Genomic DNA, 19,423 nt, shown 5'->3' with positions numbered 1-19,423 from the left:
GTGGGAAGAGTTCCTTCAACAACTCATTACAAGTTGAATTTTCAAAGTGTGTCCTTTTGGTTTCAAACATGTGACCGTAAGATCACGCATCAGGCAGGGTGCACCTTTGTCAAACGTTACTGGCTAGATTCCTACATAAGGGAATGCATCCTTGACACTGGGATCCATTCTTATGAGTCGGACAGTAAGTGCCAAAAGCACTGAATGGACATATTATGCCAGGAACATAATGTCAATCATGACATTATCACGAGTGATTTTTTTTACTTGCTGGAGAACAAACTGTGAGGCTGGCATTTCTTAGAGATGCTGTGGACCGTTGAGAAATAGAGTGGTGTTTCACCGCAATCATGTAGGCCCACAGCATGCATGCTCAATTATGGGAACGTTTGGATTTCAGACTGGAATGTTCTGGTACATTCGGCACATGGCCCAGACCTCGTCCCTTTGGACACTATCTCATACAACCTTTGAAAGCTAAACACAGAAGCTGGCTTGACAGTGATAAACACGTGAAGGTGGTAGTGGCTTCAGAATGAACCACAAGACTTCAGTATGGTTGACAGGATATTGGTGTGCCCCTGGGACGAGCCTGCTTTAATACAGGTGACCATTAGAAGTGACTGGAGAAAGTCTGTCATGTTGATGCTCAAAACTTGTGTCCAGAATATTACTTATGTAACTTTACTGATTGAAACATCCTGATATTACAAACATATTTTAATTTTTTCTATAATGTCCTGAACATTCACGTCTCAAATCAGTCACATGTGACTAGAACACCACTTTCTAATATTTTCTTCAAGATTTGATTCCAAGTTTAGTTATATTCAGATGCGGTTCGTCCACTCGGGCCATTGAGGTGCCGCCCCACCAAGCAGCTGGAGATGATAAATTATTTTTCTAATAAACATACTTTTCTCTCAATTGTTTTGTTGTTTCTTTTTTTAATAAAATGATTATTTCAACGTGAATTGCCTAATGAAAATAACATTTTAAGCTGTTCATATTAGAAACGGCTGCAACACCACGGTCTGATGTGTGCCTCGGGAAGGCTTCGAGGCGGCTGTGAAGGCGTCTGAGTGAGAGATTTCCCCTCGTTCATTGCGATCGGCTTCCAGCGTCTGTAGCCGCGGCGTTTGAGGCCCATTCAGGCCGGTGGACAAGACGCCCGTGGCTGTAATGAGACGACGTCACCGTGCAGTTGCAGCAGATGACGCACGGCTTGGGGCAGTGTCAAAGGGGTTGTGTGGTGTGGCCTTGAGGGTCATGGGGACAGCATTTGAGTGCATTGTTGTTTAGTTTCGTATTGTTTATAAATGCCTACCGTTTGTAGATAATATTAATTTGAAAACCCCCCGCCCACCTCCTACACATTTTCCATATGCTAAATTCCTCTTGATATGCAAATTATTTTGTCAAGGCGCTCTTCTTCCCACCTCCCCCCTCCAACCCAGCTTAAATATACGCTCCAAGCTTGGTGGTGTTTCATTCTTCACCTGAGGACAGCTGCTTGCGTTGTGGCCGAAACGTCGTGAGAATTATTTTATTATGTTTTATTTTTATTATTTTATTACTTCCCTTCTACGTGACTTTACCGAAAGAACCAAGAAGATAGATAAGACAGTTATATAACTTGGACGGGAAGGCCATTATAGCATGACGAGGTTTTTCTTAATTAGAACGCCGTCTTTTCAGAGGTCACTCACAACAGCCCCGCCGAGTGGGAATGTCACGAGCCGCCGCCACTGGTTACATTTCAAATTTTGATTTATACGCGTTAAATTGTACACCCTTTGTTGAGATCCGTTGCATCTCAATATCTTTTATGATCTCTTTTGTGGCCGATTGAATACAACACCATAATTGAAATTGCCCTTTATTTTGTTGAGTAAATCAATGCGAGTTGAGTGGAAAAAGTCACCACAACCAACAACTGACAATGCAGCAACAAAATAATAGTCAAGACGATTTATAACGGGCACATATTTCGTTAATCGAACGCGGTGTTCTATCGAGAAATCAGAGGTGTAGAGTCAGAGCTCGGCCCCGAATATGTCAACCTGAACAAGTGAAAACCTTCAGCTAACGCTTGAAGGCGAATGATGCTTGGATCCTGTACACGTGCAGTGGGAGAGAGTTGCATATGAGATATGCACAGTTGTCAATTCTTCACTGTGATAATTTTTTTTACACTTGCGAGTACTCTTCAAATGTGTGCTGTAACGTTGACAAATTATAGCACGGAGTTTTTTTTCTTTCCCCACGGGGTCCTTATAAGGGATAACGTCAATTAGTATGGCAAAGTCCTGGAGACAGGAAAGAACTGTAAATGAGAACTGGACGTACTCCTCACGTGAGGTTCCTCCAGGAACTCCAGTTTCATTCCCCCCCCACACACACACAAACCTGCAAAATTGGTCAAACCTGCAATTTCCCAAACAGCAAGCCATGAAATCGAGGCTGAAAATCTTTATATTTGTAGATATTTAAAATCATTGTACACTATAATTACTATTGCAACAGAGAAAGACTGGGGATCACAAACCCCCAAAGTTGAGGCTGAGCCAAATCAATTACTGTAATCGTTGTACATTAATGATTTAACAATATAGGATGCAGTGAAGAAGAAAATAAGTTATTGCCTGAAACTTTTCGTTTTGGAAAAATCATAGAACAATTTGTGGGGAAACCTTAAAATAGGCCACAAAGTGTGGATATGTTCTCATTTGTACGAGAATGGCACATACACCAAGCCTTTACTTCCAAGGAAATTACCATACAATGTCGGTATTCTACGCATTGTTTATCAATATGCTATCAGAGAACTTGAATACATAGCTAATGATCAGTACAGTGGCCATTAAACTCGTCTGTGTAATAAAACAGTTTGATTACTGTTCATGCCCAGGCTTCTGTGTAGATTGCCTGTATAAATATGCATTCTCGTGCACGATTCTGTGATGTAATTCACAATAACAGCATTGCATGCCTGAATCAAAGTCACAATCCCAAACGTAAAAAGAAATTCCCACAACTGAAATATACAATTACGTTAGATTATATGCGTGTGGTTTATCTGATTTGCGGATTAACAATGCGCACCTGAGATTTTGACACAGATTAATAACTCGTGGATTTTCCCTTAAGCCCAAATTAATAATAATCTAAAACATTTATTCGTTGTTATTCTTGGAAACATTTGCGACCAGTCACCTGCTTAAAACCGAGCAAATAAGTGTTCCGGTTAATCCGAAATCCACATAATCGCCTCTACGTAAGTACAGGAGTTGCCATATCTTGACAACAGTGGGTGGAGTTTGATTTTGTGTGGCGTGGCTCTGCGCTCTACTTCGAAGGCGGCAGTCGTCTGCGCGGGAGCAGGAAAGTGTTATCACTGAGCACGCGCATCATCGATCGGGTTGACCGTTCGTATTCCGCAGAAAACGGATATTTTTTTGATTATCTACAATTTTGATTTATCCGCAGCCGTCCTCCCCGTCATGAGTGTGGATAATCGAGAGTCTACTGTTTGGCTCTTTCATAATCACTGCCAAATCACCCCAAACGTGTCAGATATAATCGTATTGTGAAAACGAAGAAGGGTGGAGCTTGGTTAGTGTTTGGATGGATGATCACGTGGCTTTCCAGAGGCTTGGAGGCTGTAAGGTGGCCAAGAAAAGGTAGTTCTGAATGTCACCCCTGAGTATGCATGCGCTTTGTCCAGGTTCTCTGGTTTCCTCTGACATGGAAAACGTTAATTCATGTAATTGGTCAAACATTCCAATACAGGATCCCTTTAAAGAAGTCTTGAAGCTGTAATGGATAAACAAAGAGGATTATTATCTTTTATAATTTTCACAATTTACAAATGTGTTTATTTTTTAAGAAAATAACTATTCATAGTAAAAATATGAATAGGTTCTCATCAGGTTAAACAAGCGCAATACAAAACGTATAACCTGAAGCGACTTCAAAAATAAACTCATAAGGAGCTTTTTCTTGTTGGAAAACACTTTTTATTAAATCCATACAAAATATGGCTAAGTGCAACATTGTGTTGTAGGGGAGAGGAAACAAAATACTATACACGGGTTTGCAAAGGGGACACCAACTCTACAGGCACAATAATAACGCCATGAGTGGCATTAATTCCTCAATCTTACACTTCGATCAGGCACATTATACACGTACCCTGAGCAATCGGAGCTAGTAACGTGACCCAACAACATCTATGTACAGTAATAATTACTTATTTAAGCAGAAAAGCCACAACGATTCTGACGACTTTCTCAGGAGGGTGTTTGCTATATTTGGCTAACACCAATGCCACTGTGTATCTTATTATCTATGGGAGCAAACCAGATAATCCGCAGGAAACGCGTGCAGAACGGGGAGTGGAGAACATACATACACGCAGAAGGGTGCCTCAATCAGGAATCGACCCCAGGGGGTCTTCTTGTTGTGAGTTACGTCTATTACCACTGCGCCACCAATGCTGTCCAATAAACAACATACACCATCTTCTTGGTTCTTTCGGTAAAGTCACGTAGAAGGGAAATTATAAAATAATAAAAATAAAACATAAAGTTTCGGCCACAACGCAAGCAGCCGTCCTCAGGTGAAGAACAGGTCTGTCGAGAAGATACCTGAGGATGGCTGCTTGCGTTGTGGCCGAAACGTTGTGAGAATTATTAAATGTTTTATTTTTATTATTGTATTATTTCCCTTCTACGTGACTTTACCGAAAGAACCAAGAAGATGAATCCCTGCAGTCACGAAAGCTTTAAATCGAAATTTAACATACACCATGTGGCATGTGAACAGGCACTCCTCTACTTACGAACGAGTTAGGTTCCAGAGGTCTGTTCGTAAGTCGATTTGTTCGTCCAACTTTACTCCTATCGATTCCAAATATGTTGTACGGCGTGTACACAAAACACGGGGAATGGCTTTAACAGTTGTATAATCTCCTGTAGATGTAGATGCCACTTGTTTTTTATGTTTCGCAGATGTAGATGCTAATTCCTTTTGGTGTTCGTGGTTCCTCTCTACTCTCTTGAAAAACTCGGTCCGCGCAGGCAACTGGACAGCGAACAGGTTTGTATCTCTGAAAGTTCCTAAGTCGTATGTTCGTAAGTCGAGGGGTCCCTGTACAACAAGTACACTGATGGGGAGAAGAAAACAAACATTTACATGCCAACAACACAACTGGAAAGTGTGCTCATTACACAGATTCACGATAATGAATTTCATCAAAAGTGTTTACCCAAAAAAGCTGGAATGCCCACACGGAATCAATTTAGAGTAGCATAATTTCATTTTGTATGGATGGGTTTTATTATTTTATTGTTAAAATTTGTAAAGCGCTGTGTGTTGTCCGCCTAGAAATAAATAAGTTAATAAACGTAATGAAGGCCACACACATTTTCTACATCACCAAATACGTACATAACACTCAGTGATTCAATAATATTGCTATTTTACAGGATCGCGATTAAATTTAAGAATAAATTATTAGTGTCTCATTTCTTCCGTTCCGTTTGTACTGTATTGTTTTTTTCTATTTCATTGGGTACAGTGTTGTTCCATCTATTAAATACAAACATAATAACATTTACAAATCGTGTAAATTGTCCATTCTCGCACCCGATTTTAAGCATGTATAGTGAGTGTAATAATAGTGTAACTGCTCTTTGGGGTATTTCGGTAAAGTCACGTAGAAATAAATTAAATTAAATAATAGACACACACGTGTTGTGTGTCTCTCTGTGTCTGTGTTGTCTCTCTCTGCTTGTGTCTGTGTGTGTGTCTCCGTGTCTGTGTTTTGTCTCTTTAATTTACTTCTACCTGATGACGACTGCTTGTGTTGCAATCGAAACGTTGTATTATATTATTTAATTTATTTTCTTTCTACGTGACTTTACCGAAAGAACCAAAGAGTAATTCCTGCAGTCACTAAAGCTTCACATGAAGTTTGATAGTGTAACTGATAAAGCAATCACACTGCAGCGTGCATTTTCTTTTTTGCTAGAAAGGTGAATGGGAATAAGCTACCAGGTCTATAAAGTCACTTTTTTGCATTTCAATTTTAAGATGATAACCAACCTTTTCATTCGCGTAATGCAGCAATGCAGAAATGTCAAGGGACGAATGATATTTAACATTGGTTATTGCAAAAATACTGATTTGAAAGTCATCCATTTCAAAATAATTTGGAACTGAATATTGCTTAGCAAACAAAAACAAATTGTACTTCGAAATATAAATGCTAATTTCTGGATACTATATTTGTGCAACTTATGACAAATTGTATCAAGAATAATTACCATATATTTAGCTCCCCTTTAACACATTCTACCTGCCCTGTGCACCAGTTTGGCCAAACCATTCCTGAAGGGCGAGGGCTTTGACTATACATGGTTTGTATCAAGTTTTTTTTATTTATACATGTTTGGTCATAGTTTTAGTCAAGTTCGACAACTACCATTGGAATGTTTCCATTCGTAGTCTGTGGATTTCATTTAGCTATTCGAGCTGACGATAGCATCACACGTTTAGTGTGCAAATTATCAGACAACCCGTGAACTCAGTACATCTCTTGATATACAGAAATAGCCAATGACCACCTTTGTCTTCCTCAGTGCACTCATTGCTGTTTCTGATGACGTTACGAAATCAATTTGGTCTGTGTCTTCATTCAGAACGGTTAATTTCGTCTCAGTCAGTAATTGTTTGATCTTTGGAGGGTTAGTTGTAGTCATCGTCGCGCTTGATGACGTGTCCGCTGAGAGTCATCATTGACAAAAAAATAAAACACATTTTGTTGAAGAAGAATCAACACTGGTAACATCACATAAACCGCAGCTCCAACAGCACACGGGTTCTTTTTACTTGGATGCTGCACCCGATCTTAAAACCACATTCCCACACCTGGCCTGACCCGCAAAAACAAACACAAAACCACACTTCCGATCCACACCAGGGAAAGGAAGCAAGACCACAGGCTGACATGGGTAACATTTAATACCAGCGTTTCGGCATTGGGCGTTAATCAATGTGGAAACTCGGAGCTGATGCCCTGCTTGGCGTGGTCGTGACAGCCTCCAGCGTGCCCACCCGCCGGGGAAGACGACTCGTCACCCGGGGCTCCACACGAACTGGACATGCGAGAGGTTCATCTGCCGCGGTGCAGTCACGATTTAATTCAAGGACCCCCCCCCCCCTTTTTTTCTTCTTGGTTCTTTCGGTAAAGTCACTTTACCGAAAGAACCAAGAAGACGAATCCCTGCAGTCACGAAAGCTTTAAATCGAAAGATCCCCCCTTTATTGTTGTAGTCGAAAAACCTTTGTAATGTAATAGTTTGTTCTGTCTGTCCGGCACGTTCCATTCACCGTGAAGGTACATGGGCACATCATTTACATGACCTCTGATGAGCACGGTTGGATACGTACGGTGCGAAAGAAGTTCAACATCGAATTTGTCTAAATATATATACATAACTGTTTCTCGGACGCTCCATTCAACGCAAGTATTGTGAGAATAAAATTACATTTGTAATGGGAGAATCCACGAGTTGCTACATTGTATAAAAGTCACCGCTTTGCTCGCCTCTACTCACCGAGAAGTCTGTGTGTGGGGCTTAAGCTTGGCGACAGACGCTGGCTCCATTACTCAAGATTCAGGCCCTGGCAGGGTGAGGCCACTTTCCTTTCAGGATTCACATGCCTTGTGACCTGGTTTCATTTGAAGACTATGAACAAGTGAGTAGAGGCCATAATTGCAGATCAAAATGAGACATTTTCACTCGCTATCAGATTGCAATATTTAGTAACTCACCTAAATTTGACAGAATCGGGAAAGCATAATATCTGCAGTGCAATGTGGTTGGAAGCTGGGGTGGGGGGGGGGTGAAACGTGACTAAAAGTGTATCATATTCTTGGTTCTTTCGGTAAAGTCACTTAGAAGGGAAATAATAAATAATTAAAATATATTTTTATTGCTTTCTATTATTTTTATTTTATTATTTCCCTTCTACGTGACTTTACCGAAAAAATCAAGAATATGAATCCCTGCAGTCACGAAAGCTTTAAATTAAAAGTGTATCATTAGGAGGCCAAAATATGTAAATTCGACAGCAGGGTTTCGAAGCGAGCTTTCACACCACCACGAATGTCCTCATTCTTCGTGCCCTTACAATTGATGGATCCCCAAATGGCACGAGAGTTTGTGAGGGCTCACCAAAGTCCATAACAACTCAATCTTCAGAAACCAATATTACTTGTAGGAACCTCCTGGTTACACCAGCCCACAGGGGATTATTGTGTCCGTCCGTCAGTCGTGCAGGGAAGGGCTGGGTGGGGACGGAGGGATTGGGTTGGGAGGGGAGGATGGGGAGGGGCTGGGTGGGGAGGGTGGGGCTGGGTGGGAAGGGTGGGGCTAGGTGGGGAGGGGCTGGGTGGGGAGGGTGAGGCTGGGTGGGGGTGGGAGGGCTGGGGCTGGGTGGGGAGGGGCTGGTCACCCCGTGGTGCCCTTATAAAGCTCAACGTTTAACCTACTCACGCCGGCTTGTGCCCGCCCTCACAGTCGGGCATATTTGCGGAATACACCACGCCGCCGTTGACCCTGGCCAGTGACCGAGCAACCCAACGTTCCTACCAGCTCACTCCGCAGGAATGTGTTCTCACTGCAGTGGTTCAGCTACAGTATCGACCGTGAGGTACAAAAGTCATGACAATTATTAGCTGTGCGCCACGTTTTTTTTTTTTACAGAGGCTCATTTCACGCTGACATGCAAGGTGTGAAAATGTACGGTTCGAGAATGAGATTCCTCAATAAAACAGCAGTAGTGTCATTGATTTGGTGACAGTTGAAGGTTAATGCTATTGGTGTAACAATGCAGCGATTCATCAATTATTGTGAATTATTATAGCTCAGGAAACGTGCATCAGATCTTGTGCGTAAGAATTTGTTTTGAATTATTTGTAAAAGTGTGTAATGCATTCACGTGACCTTTAAAGCCACCAGAGGCCGCTACAAGTTATCACAATGTAAAAAAAATTATATTGTTGAATCTAAGGACCGGCCCTGAATCGCAATAATGTATTTAATAGATCGTGACACCCTTACAATTTAAGTGGGCTGCACTGCAAAATACCATTCTTGCACTCTGCAAACACACAGCAGGAAAGAAAACCCAACAAGGGTTTTATGTTAAATTCGTCAGAATAATTATTCAGTACGAGACACGATTAGCATTATCTGCGGTGTTAAATAATCATTGGAGTTTCACACGAACAATAGAAAGTAAATGTTGTGGGTTTACTCTCCAACACACCGGTGTGATGTACTAGTAACGAATTCGTATGTTTTGTTTACGTGACAAACCCCTTACTAATTGGCTGTGTTGGGTGGTGGCGGGTTTAACGACACACTTATATTTACGCGATCTAATCCAAAAAAAACCTCTAGCATGAACAATAGAAAGGTTACAAACAGGACAAAACCCATTCGGTCCATTCAACTTGTTCGAATGTCAGTAGCAGATCGATTCTACAATCTCATCGAGGTGTTTATTTTAGAGTTCCGGTAAATCTGCCTCCACAGCTCGTTACCGATTGGGTGCTATTTAGAAACGTATACATTTATCAGCATATACATAATAAACAAGCCCTTCCTCCATCAAGCGAGTGGGCGAAGGCCTCCCCCATGCCTTGTTAGTCGTTTGGGTTATGCAACCATACTTCACCACGCTGGTCAGCATGGGTTGGTGAAGGGGAGCCCATTATTGTTTCAGATATCACTCGCCAAGGACGTAGGGAATTGCAAGCAATGGAACTCGGGTGGCTGTAAATGACTATAAATCATTGTATTTGCCCCAAAAAATGTCAATCGCGAATAGACTCAAGAGTCCCAATGTTTTTGTTCAACTTTAATATAAAATTACTCATCTAAATCCGAGACCGATATTGTAATGTCTGTTGCATGCTGTTGCGATGAAATAGTTTAATTTACAAAAGTATCGAGCACTCTACTGCCACCGTGTGGATGGTTGCTGTGGACTTGTTGCCTCAAGCATGGCTATTGGTTATTTGTTAAAAAAAATTAAAGTGGCTACATTTTTCCTCATTGAAAAAAAAGTCAAGGGCACATTTTTTTCTTTTGTTTACTTTTACACCAATGATTATTTTATTACTGCTGCTGTTACATTCTTACTTGTGGATGCTGTAAATCACAGAACCCCATTATTGCTGTTAAAACTCCCATGAGTGCTTTGGAACTCCTCAATGAAAACCGTCCACGTTTGTCTCAAAAAGCCAGCTTCTTTGCTGGCACCTTGTGTTTGTTCCCAACAGGCCGCACACTGTGTATACAATGGTATCATCCATTATGTAAAAAAAAACAATTAGACAAAAAGTTTGAACTGTGGTTGAAATATTCACATTGTCTTCTTAAGAAAATTTTGAACAGCACGGAACAGAATTGTTGGAAAAAACGACTCATAATAAAGGTTACTTGGGTTAGATCGCGTAAATATGAATGCGTCGTGAAACCCGCCACCACCCGGCACAGACCATTAGTAGTTTACCACGTAAACAAAATGTGCCAATTAGTTGCTACTTCAGCACACCGGCGTATTGGAGAGTAAACCCACATTTACAATTTGAGTAGTGACTTTTCGCTGGTGATTGTCCAGCTTCATCAGGCGATTTCACAGAATTGTGAAAAGATCTTCCCGTTTCCGGTGGGTTAACGACACATTTATACTTATACGCGATCGAACCCAAAAAACATTCATTATGAATATTGGTCACGAAACCCGACGTCGTTAAACCAAGACAACTACACCCAAGATGTTGGCCAACATCTGGGTCCCCCTCAAATCTCAACATGACGCGCCGCCAATGCCATGGCGGGACAAGCGGCAGTTTAAGAGGGCAGAAAATGGGCAGCACAACCGGAGATTGGGCTTTTGTTGCGATTCTACCATGAATCTTAGTTAAGCCGGAGTCATGATGAGCTCAAGCATCGCCGATCCCAGCCGGCCAGAATGGAAAATCTGGCCAATTTCAGCTGGCCAAATCTGCCTCTGAATTGCATTGCCAATGTCGAGTTGCATGGAACCGACTCGTGTCCATCCCAATTCCAACGTGCCGTTCAGGCAAAATCGAAGGTACCTTTGGGACTGAAACAAGCTGGATATGGGTCCTTACCCGCACCCATGTCAACGCAGAGCAGCTACATGCACAGCCAGGGCTCCGTATACATGTAAGAAACACATCATGCTGCCAAGCGCGCGCGTGTGTATACATTTATTGACCTAGCTCATGCTAATAACTGTAATTATTCATTCATGGATGACACCTGAATGGACACTATACATTTTTTTGGAAGCTTGTGGTCTCCAGAGCAGCTGAGGGCACGGCTTTTCACATTAGGCAACAGTTTTGACCAGTGATATTGCAACCAGTGTGCCAGCATCGTGTTTCGTCTGCTGCATAAACCGTGCTTCTGTGGTGCGCTGTACATGCTTCCTCTGCTGTGCATCAGGAAAACAAGCTGGCCACATCAGATGCAGAACGTTTGCACACTTGTGTTCGGATGCTTAATATTTAAGTGCTCTTTGTTGGTACCAATCGGAGAACAGCAAAAAAAAAACGTTGAAAACACTTTGACGAGTTACCATCGAGTAAGACGTGGAACGAGACAACAAAATGTCTGTTAAAGTTGCGACGACAAACAAAAGAAAAAAAACCCAGCAGCCTCTCGTGATGACCATTCCAGTTCTTTCCACGACCTCTACAAACGCCAACCGACTGGTCACACAGCCTCAGCATGCCGTTTGCTTAGTTGGGTTGCCACGATATGGTAATATTACGATTTATTGAAAGATGCCCGATAATCGCATTGTTCGTTTCGCTCAATAGCCTCATATTGTGCTTTGCTCACTTTCATACTATGTTTGAAATAAAGTTTTGCTGGCTGGCGCGGGGAAGTGTGTGTGCGAGGTGGTGACGTCACTGCGTGATGTCATAAGCTGCATCCCACGAAGTTGAACCAGGTTCTTGAATGTCTCCCCCTCACCCCCGTGCGTGTATCCCACGCAAATGCACAGGATATGCTATCACACTATCACACAATATTAGATAGACAAGTTTTTCTCTGGCTGGCTGGCTGAAAATAGGGACGGATGGTCACATGTGTGGCCTGCTAGTATATTAACAAACTTATTTTGTCCCCAACAAAATGTTTATAAAATAACAGTAATTAAAGTTCACAATCACGAACAAAATATAAAAAATAACTAGCTGTTGCCCATTAAATTTGTGCTTTGTAAAATGTTTTCTGGATAAATTGACAGCAGTGATTATATAACAGCATGTGCATTATAAGCATGATGAGGTGTACAGATGTAAAGTTTAGCAAGACTTCTGGAAGTCTGGTTCTCAGCTGTGGCCGAATAATTTTTAAGCAATCGATAAATCATACTTGAAGTACATTGATGCACAACATCGTGATGAAAAATAACGTGAATCACAATTACAAAGTCAAGGGGCAACTGATACCGTGATCATTTTCACATCGTGAAATTTAATATCATATCATGAAACATTATATCGCGGCAACCCAAGTGTGTAAGTGCATCACTGTTTGGTTGGGCGTGAATTAAGGACAGTATCAAAGTAGAGAGAGAGAGAGAGATAAAGGTGATAATATGGATTATTGCTTTTAAATTGATGTAAATTGTTTCAGTTGAAGTAACACCGGTGAGACAGAGTGAAAATTGGTCTGGGTTTTAGCAAAGCTACGTTTTTGAAGGCGAAAATGTGTTGACGTACATCTCTTTGCTCAACGCTGGAAAATGAAAGTGAATATTTGGCTTCATTTGTTGCAGCTCTCTTCTACTCGCGTGAAAATAGTCCACAGGACACTTTTCTCATAAAAATGAACATGAAATATTGCATTTACACGAACATGTATCCTCCGTCCTCGTACACAAAACAATAACCGTAATAACAACCGAAGGTCCAATGTCACATTAAAATTGTGAATATAAACAAGAGCAACAAAATGTACAATGTTTAATGTTACATTTGTAGTAAATATTAAACAGGTTGTCATGTATTTGATTATAAAACATTTGATCGAGCAGTTTTAAGAGCAGTAATCACGACAATGGTTGCAAACAGTACTTAAGTTAATATTGCTGATTGTTTCCCTGAACGTGTGAGGTTTGTTCCCTCAAGTTCACCTAGGACCACAAAGAAATATTATTCGGATCTAAGGCACTTAATGTGTTTTTTCTCGCAATCACATTTAGAGGATGTGCATTGAAAAAATTGTTGTACCACCAATTAACGTCGTATTTGTGCAATTTCAGGTGAGGCGTAAGGTTTACGAAAATTGCCTAATTTGAAAAGCCAGCGGGCAGCAAAGGCTCATTGCTGGGATGCTGGGGAATATACCCAGAAGAATCAAATAGTAGATTTACTCCAAATTGGTGTCTCCAGGATAGAGCCCCTTTCAACACAATCACATGTCGTGTTAAAAGAGAGGTTGTCAAAGAAAACACATGGTGCATATTCAACTTTAACAATCATTAAATTAAACGTAAATTCCTGATGTTTTTTGTGTATCCATTGTGCCTCTGGGGCCAGAACTATTATTTTTAACTCGTCAAACATGATAACTTTGGAGATGTTGGGTAACTGCCAAACCAAAATTAAAACGACCCCGTGCAATTGTCATAATGGAAATAGCAATCTGTATAATTTAACAGTAAATAACATTTTGAAGAAGAAAAAAAACACCCATACAAGTCATATGTACATATAACCTTTCAGTACAAAATCGCATTTAAAAACAAGGTGCTGAAAAGGAGATAAAAAAGCATTAAAGCGGGCAATACCAAAAAACAAGGGAAAAACAAATTATGTACACACGCCAAAAAAAAATTACAATTAACTTAATTCAGTGGTGCCAGAGAACGGAATAGATTTCTCATCTTCACCCCGATGACCTAAACACCCGTGGGCTCATTAGCTCTGGTCAGAGTGACAGCCACACTATGTCCGTTGTGCGAGATCCGGCACTCCCGCGCTGCGTCCTGCCCCTTGCTGTCCACTGCGGCACGGCCGCTTGCACCGCTGGCCTCTGCTGGCACGAGCAGGTGTGGGATTTGTCCAGGAATTAGGGGCAGGGCCTTCACCGTGGAAATCTTGGTAGCGAGCGGGAGGGACATGACAGGCAAGCAGCGCAGGGAGGTGATGCCACTGCTACTCACGAAGCCGATGGTGCATTCTGGGACAGCGGGAAGCAGGGCGGCATTGGTCGACGCGAGCAGCTGTGAGCTTCCTCCGCCGCAGCCGGCACCGCCGCTGCCCACCTGCAGCACAGGGCAGCAAGGTCCGCTCTGCCTGAAGCTGCGAGTGCAGGGGGAGGTGACTGAAGAGGCTTGGGGAGCGAGGGGAGCTGGCTTCGGGTCTTCCTGCGTCGCATTCGCGGTGCGCCTCCTCGGTCCCGGTCGGGCTCTTGTCCGCGGGGCACTCGCTGGGGGACCTGGAGCCTGTCGAGCGTGGTGGCTTGCCGGACGGGTGCTGCTCAGCTGCCGAGCCCTGGGATGCGGATGCTACCGAAAGGATCTCGGTCGAGTCGATGCTGCCCTCCTCCTCCTCGTCTTCATCGTCACTATCGTTGTCGTCCTCAGAATCGTCGCCTTTCTCTCCCTCGGCGTACCCGCCTGCAATGACAACATAGACTGTTGATTGGGAGGAGTGAACAGCTCTCTCGAAGTTCAAGGGCAGCAGGACAAGGACACACATTTGCGCTTGTTTTCATTGTTCACGCGAATGCATCGTGCAAGTGTAATTGGTTTTAAGGCAAACATTAAAGCCTTTTTTTTCTCCCCATTTTAGCTCCTCAAGGCAGCTGGGCCTAAAACCACATTGTGAGATGATCTCTTACGTGTAAACTCTTGTCTTCAACTGAAAAAGATTATGAAAAACCCACTGCACTATTCGCTCTTTTCCAGAAGCAACTTGGCCACAGGTTGCCTCTGGAAAGTAGCAGCCAAATATCGAGTTTCTAAATGTGGAGGGGAAAAACCATGCAACCACCACAAAGAGAACTTGCACACAATGGTGGAGCCAGGATTTTCAGGTAGGGGGGCAACCCCTCCAGCAATGAAAAATGATAGGAGTTGTTAGTAAGTAAGGAGTTGTCCCTTGCTTTTTATTCGACGCGTGTGCGGCGATGGTGCAGCCATCGATCGAGGGTCAAATGCGAATCGCGTTGTGTGATCGGCATCACACAATTCTGTGAGTCACTCATAACTGCTTTGCCGTTACTTATGGCCAATTATGGACTCCGACTATTGTCCTATCATCTCATAGAGTCCCTGGCACGTAACAAAATGCTACACGGTGGCAGTGGGGGTCGCAAAATGCCGATTTACTACTAATAAACCCCAATGATCTGATCGAAATTAGGGAATTCGATCGGATCATTGGGGGACACGTGCCCCCCCCGCACCCACTGGCTCCGCCAGCGCTTGCAAACCCACGACCTCCTGCGTACAAGGCGACTAAGTTAACATCTCGCTACTGTCGTGCAAAGATCTGTGTGTAACGCATCCACTAGACTGCGCTACATTGTGTGTTTTTGTTTCCAGCAAAAGTGAAATGTTCACTCCGTAGCTATTTGCTGAAAAAGTGTTCCGAGCAGGGCACTGCATTTGCATCTGCAATAATAACATTAGCCCAAGGGGAGGCAGTACTGCACCAAAATAGTGACATTCAATTACTAAATCTTGACTTAAAGCTTTCGTGACTGCAGGAATTCATATTCTTGGGTCTTTCGGTAAAGTCACGTAGATAGGTTCAAAGAAAATAACAAAAAATAACAAAAATAACAAAAAACTACGACGTTTCGATCGTCTTCAGGAAAAGGGGGGTGACCGTTTGTGTTGCGATCGAAACGTCGTAGTTTTTTGTTATTTTTTGTTATTTTCTTTGAACCTATCTACGTGACTTTACCGAAAGACCCAAGAATACACATTCAATTAATGTACACAACCGGGCATGACGTCCATTGGTTTACTTACAAGCTCTTTTTGTTGCATGACCTTATAGTGAACATTTAACATTGTATTGCATAAAAGGGATCAGCAATAATTTATCATCTCTAAGTAAATATACATGATGACAGGACGGTCTTCCAGACCCGACCACTGGAACAGTGGCACAGTAAGTTGGGATGAGTTTTTCATTTTTGTTCAGATTGTTTTTTACTATAGCTCGAATTTCGTATATTTTTGTGGAATTCTGACTAATACCATCAAGGTGACGTCACTTCGTGCAACGTCACATTTTTGGTGAAATCCTATATTTATTTATGGGATCGTATCAAATTTTGTATCAAGATCCCGGATTTCAGATGTATTTTTGTGCATTATTCCACATGTCGAGTGCAGAATAGTTGAGGGCCCATTCATAGGGTTCAAGTTCCCATTAAAAATATCATCCTTCTCAAATTGAAAAGGTCAAGAAACTGGAAATATTCAAAGACAAATTGGCCACAAAAGCCCCAGCAGTTATTTCCTGATAGATTTGAGACTTGGGAGAGAGATAAGAGATTGTAAATGATCTTTAATCACTCAAATACATTTCACGCGGATTTTCGTTAAGCAATTCTGTCCCACGAACAGACAGCACTTACTGGCGTCACAGTCATCGTCCGCCTCGTCCAGGGAGGTGCATGGTGTCACTCCTGTGTCCACGCACTTTTTGCTGTGAGTCTTGGACTTCACGTGTTTGGTGAGATTCCCTGACACAGAAAAGGAGTGGTGAATTAGCCACACGACACCCTCAAACACGCACACACACACACTTTCTATGTAATGCAACAAAGACCAAGATGGCTTTAACAGACTCTAGGGGCAAGTGATGTTAGTGAGCACCTATGAAGGTCGGCTCGGCACAAGAGGGGGTTGTGAGGTGGCCAGCACCACGCCCGAACAATTTTGTCTCCCTTGTGGCAATGTTGTTACACACCGTACCAGGTACTCATTTGAGGCCGAGTCGACTTAGGGGAGGCTCCGAACTGATAGAGATAACCGTCACTGGTGTTAGCCATGAGCGGGAATCAAACTCGAGTCGTCGGGTTCATAGCACAGCGCAAAACTGCTACACTATCCTCAAACATGCACACACACACTTTCTAGATAACACATGCGCACACACACATGGAATCATACAAACAAAATACAAAGATCCCATGTATAGCCATGACAGACTTGTCGGGGTTAAGCCACTGTTAGCGAGCACCTACTAAGACTGGCATTGTACACAAAATATGGTGGAATGATCAGCACCGCACACCCAGCCACCCTTTGTCTCATGTTCACACATTGCAACTTGGCACTCATTTAAGGCAAACTACACGTGGGAGACCCTGTACAGATTATTTTCACAGCAGAATATCGACCTCGGGACACCGCATAATTAGCACTTCTCATTGCACCACCACCTCACCCCGCCGCTATCACCCCACCCCCCCCATCTCGGGAGGTGATCGGCATCTCATACCCCCTTGCACCCTGCACAGGCTGTTGGAGCAGGTGCTGCTGCTTTGCAAGCACCCATCACGGCTGGAACGCTGCACGAAGGGGTGGTGCGAAAGCAGGCGAGGGCTCTCATAAAAGTGCTGGCCCGACGGCGCATCAATGCTGCCAGGCTGTGGTGCAGGGTCTAAGTGCAGGGCTGTAGTCCAGCGTTGATAAGGCGTGCAGGGCTCGCGGTGCAGCGTGTTTGGGGAAGCAGACATCCGTACCCTGTTTTGAGTCTGTCCGCTGCGTGCAACTCGGCTCCCCCTTGAGAAACAGGCTTGCAGTCTCAAGGCTCTCTCTGGCATGGAGACGTCTCTCTCGCTCGTGCTCTCTCACTCCCTCCGGGTCCCCGAGCTCACCTTTGGTTTTGAAGGAGAAGCGACAGACGTTGCAGCGGTAGGGCCGCAGGTCGGAGTGCGAGCGGATGTGCTTGCGCAGCATGCTGGGCTTCCGGCAGCGGATGCCGCACTCCTCGCACACGTACTTGCCCCGGCCGCGGCCCCGCACGTACACGTACTCCTCGTTGGACTTGTACCTGGTGGTGAGCATGGGCAGAGAAAGAGAGAGGGCAGCTTGTAATGGAGTAGTAGGTTGAATAATAAACACGACTAGTAACGCGCACATATTTCGCAACGTTCGATCGAGAACTCGAAGGTGCGCAGCCACAGCTCAAAGTCCCTCATATGCCGGCGTGAACCAGGTGGGAGCCTGGGTAGGTGAGCGCTTGGACAGGTGAAAGCCTCAAACAGGTGAGAACCTGGACAGGTAAGAGCCTAAATGAGTGAGAGTCTGAATAGGTGAAAGCCTGAACCAGATAAGAGCCTAAACCAGATGAAAGCCTGAACAAGGTGAGAGAGCCTGGACAGGTGACAGCCTGGACAGATGAGAGCCTTAAGAGCTGCTGCTTTAAGGTGGCTGGTGCTTGGATGCTACGTATCTGCAGTGGGGAAAGTTCCGGACGGTTGCTCGTGCAGCTACATAAAAATACCGCACAGCCAACATAGTCCTTGGCTCTGGGTACGATGAGCAGATTATTGGCCGTGCTCTGTAGAACGTGGCGGTTTGCTGTGGTCGGTGGAGTGAGAAGGGTGGAGAGGTATGGTGGGGGGGGGGGTGACCTTGAGATAGAGATCGATGACACAGGATGGAGATTTTATATTGTTCTAACTTGTCCAGGCCTATGTTATTATGAAATTACTATTTAATTTGAATATACCCTTTTAACTTATTTCAAGAGTGTATGAGGAAGAGCTCACATCTGTGATGTAGAAACTATATTTGCATTAAGGTTGCAAGCACATTTGTAATCCACGGCACTGAAAACACAAAGGCCTCCTCTTGCGAACAAAGTCGCATTTGCTCATTCGTGTCCACTTCAGAGCAGACGAAACGCATCGATAGTCGTGGCCGTGTGGCAACTACTGGGCGGATGCGGGAACCGAAGCACTGACCCCCCCCCCTCCCCGGAGTGCTTAGCGGCCTCAGTGGAGAAATGGACCGGAAAGTGGCTTTGCTGATATTTTGGTTACGGTTCGAATTTAGAAGTGCAAAAAAAGAGCTTCCCGATCATCTCCCATCACATCCGGACGTCTGCTCGGTGCGTGACATCACAGCAACGTGTCCCGCTGGGCTATTTAAAATCTCTCCTCTGCCAGGCATTCCAGAGCAAACACTGGGCGCTCTGCCTGTTTCTACAACAGCGAGATGTATTTTTTATATTTTCCTAAACCAGGGCGTTTACGGCCATAAACTTTAACACAGGTCAAAGGTATTAAAAAGGTGCAGGTGTCCGCCACGGTCCCCGAGGACAAGCCGC

At 43.6% G+C, this 19,423-nt stretch overlaps 1 protein-coding gene across 1 annotated transcript in view; it reads right to left on the bottom strand.

Moving 5' to 3' along the window:
• Window positions 1–12,573: 12,573 nt before the first annotated feature.
• Window positions 12,574–19,423, bottom strand: part of LOC133349237 (zinc finger protein 40-like) — a 96,328-nt gene continuing 89,478 nt past the window's right edge. Inside the window, 4 exon segments of the mRNA XM_061562562.1 lie at window positions 12,574–14,400; window positions 14,402–14,742; window positions 16,719–16,826; window positions 17,967–18,142. Coding sequence (XP_061418546.1) covers window positions 14,023–14,400; window positions 14,402–14,742; window positions 16,719–16,826; window positions 17,967–18,142 — 1,003 coding nt within the window. The 3' untranslated portion in view covers window positions 12,574–14,022.

The sequence above is a fragment of the Lethenteron reissneri genome, chromosome 29 (assembly GCF_015708825.2).
Source record: "Lethenteron reissneri isolate LAM-NWPU_2019-01 chromosome 29, ASM1570882v1, whole genome shotgun sequence".
Classification (NCBI taxonomy): domain Eukaryota; kingdom Metazoa; phylum Chordata; class Hyperoartia; order Petromyzontiformes; family Petromyzontidae; genus Lethenteron; species Lethenteron reissneri.
The sequence above is the reverse complement of the archived record's forward strand: the minus strand, read 5'-3'. Positions and strand labels throughout refer to the sequence as shown.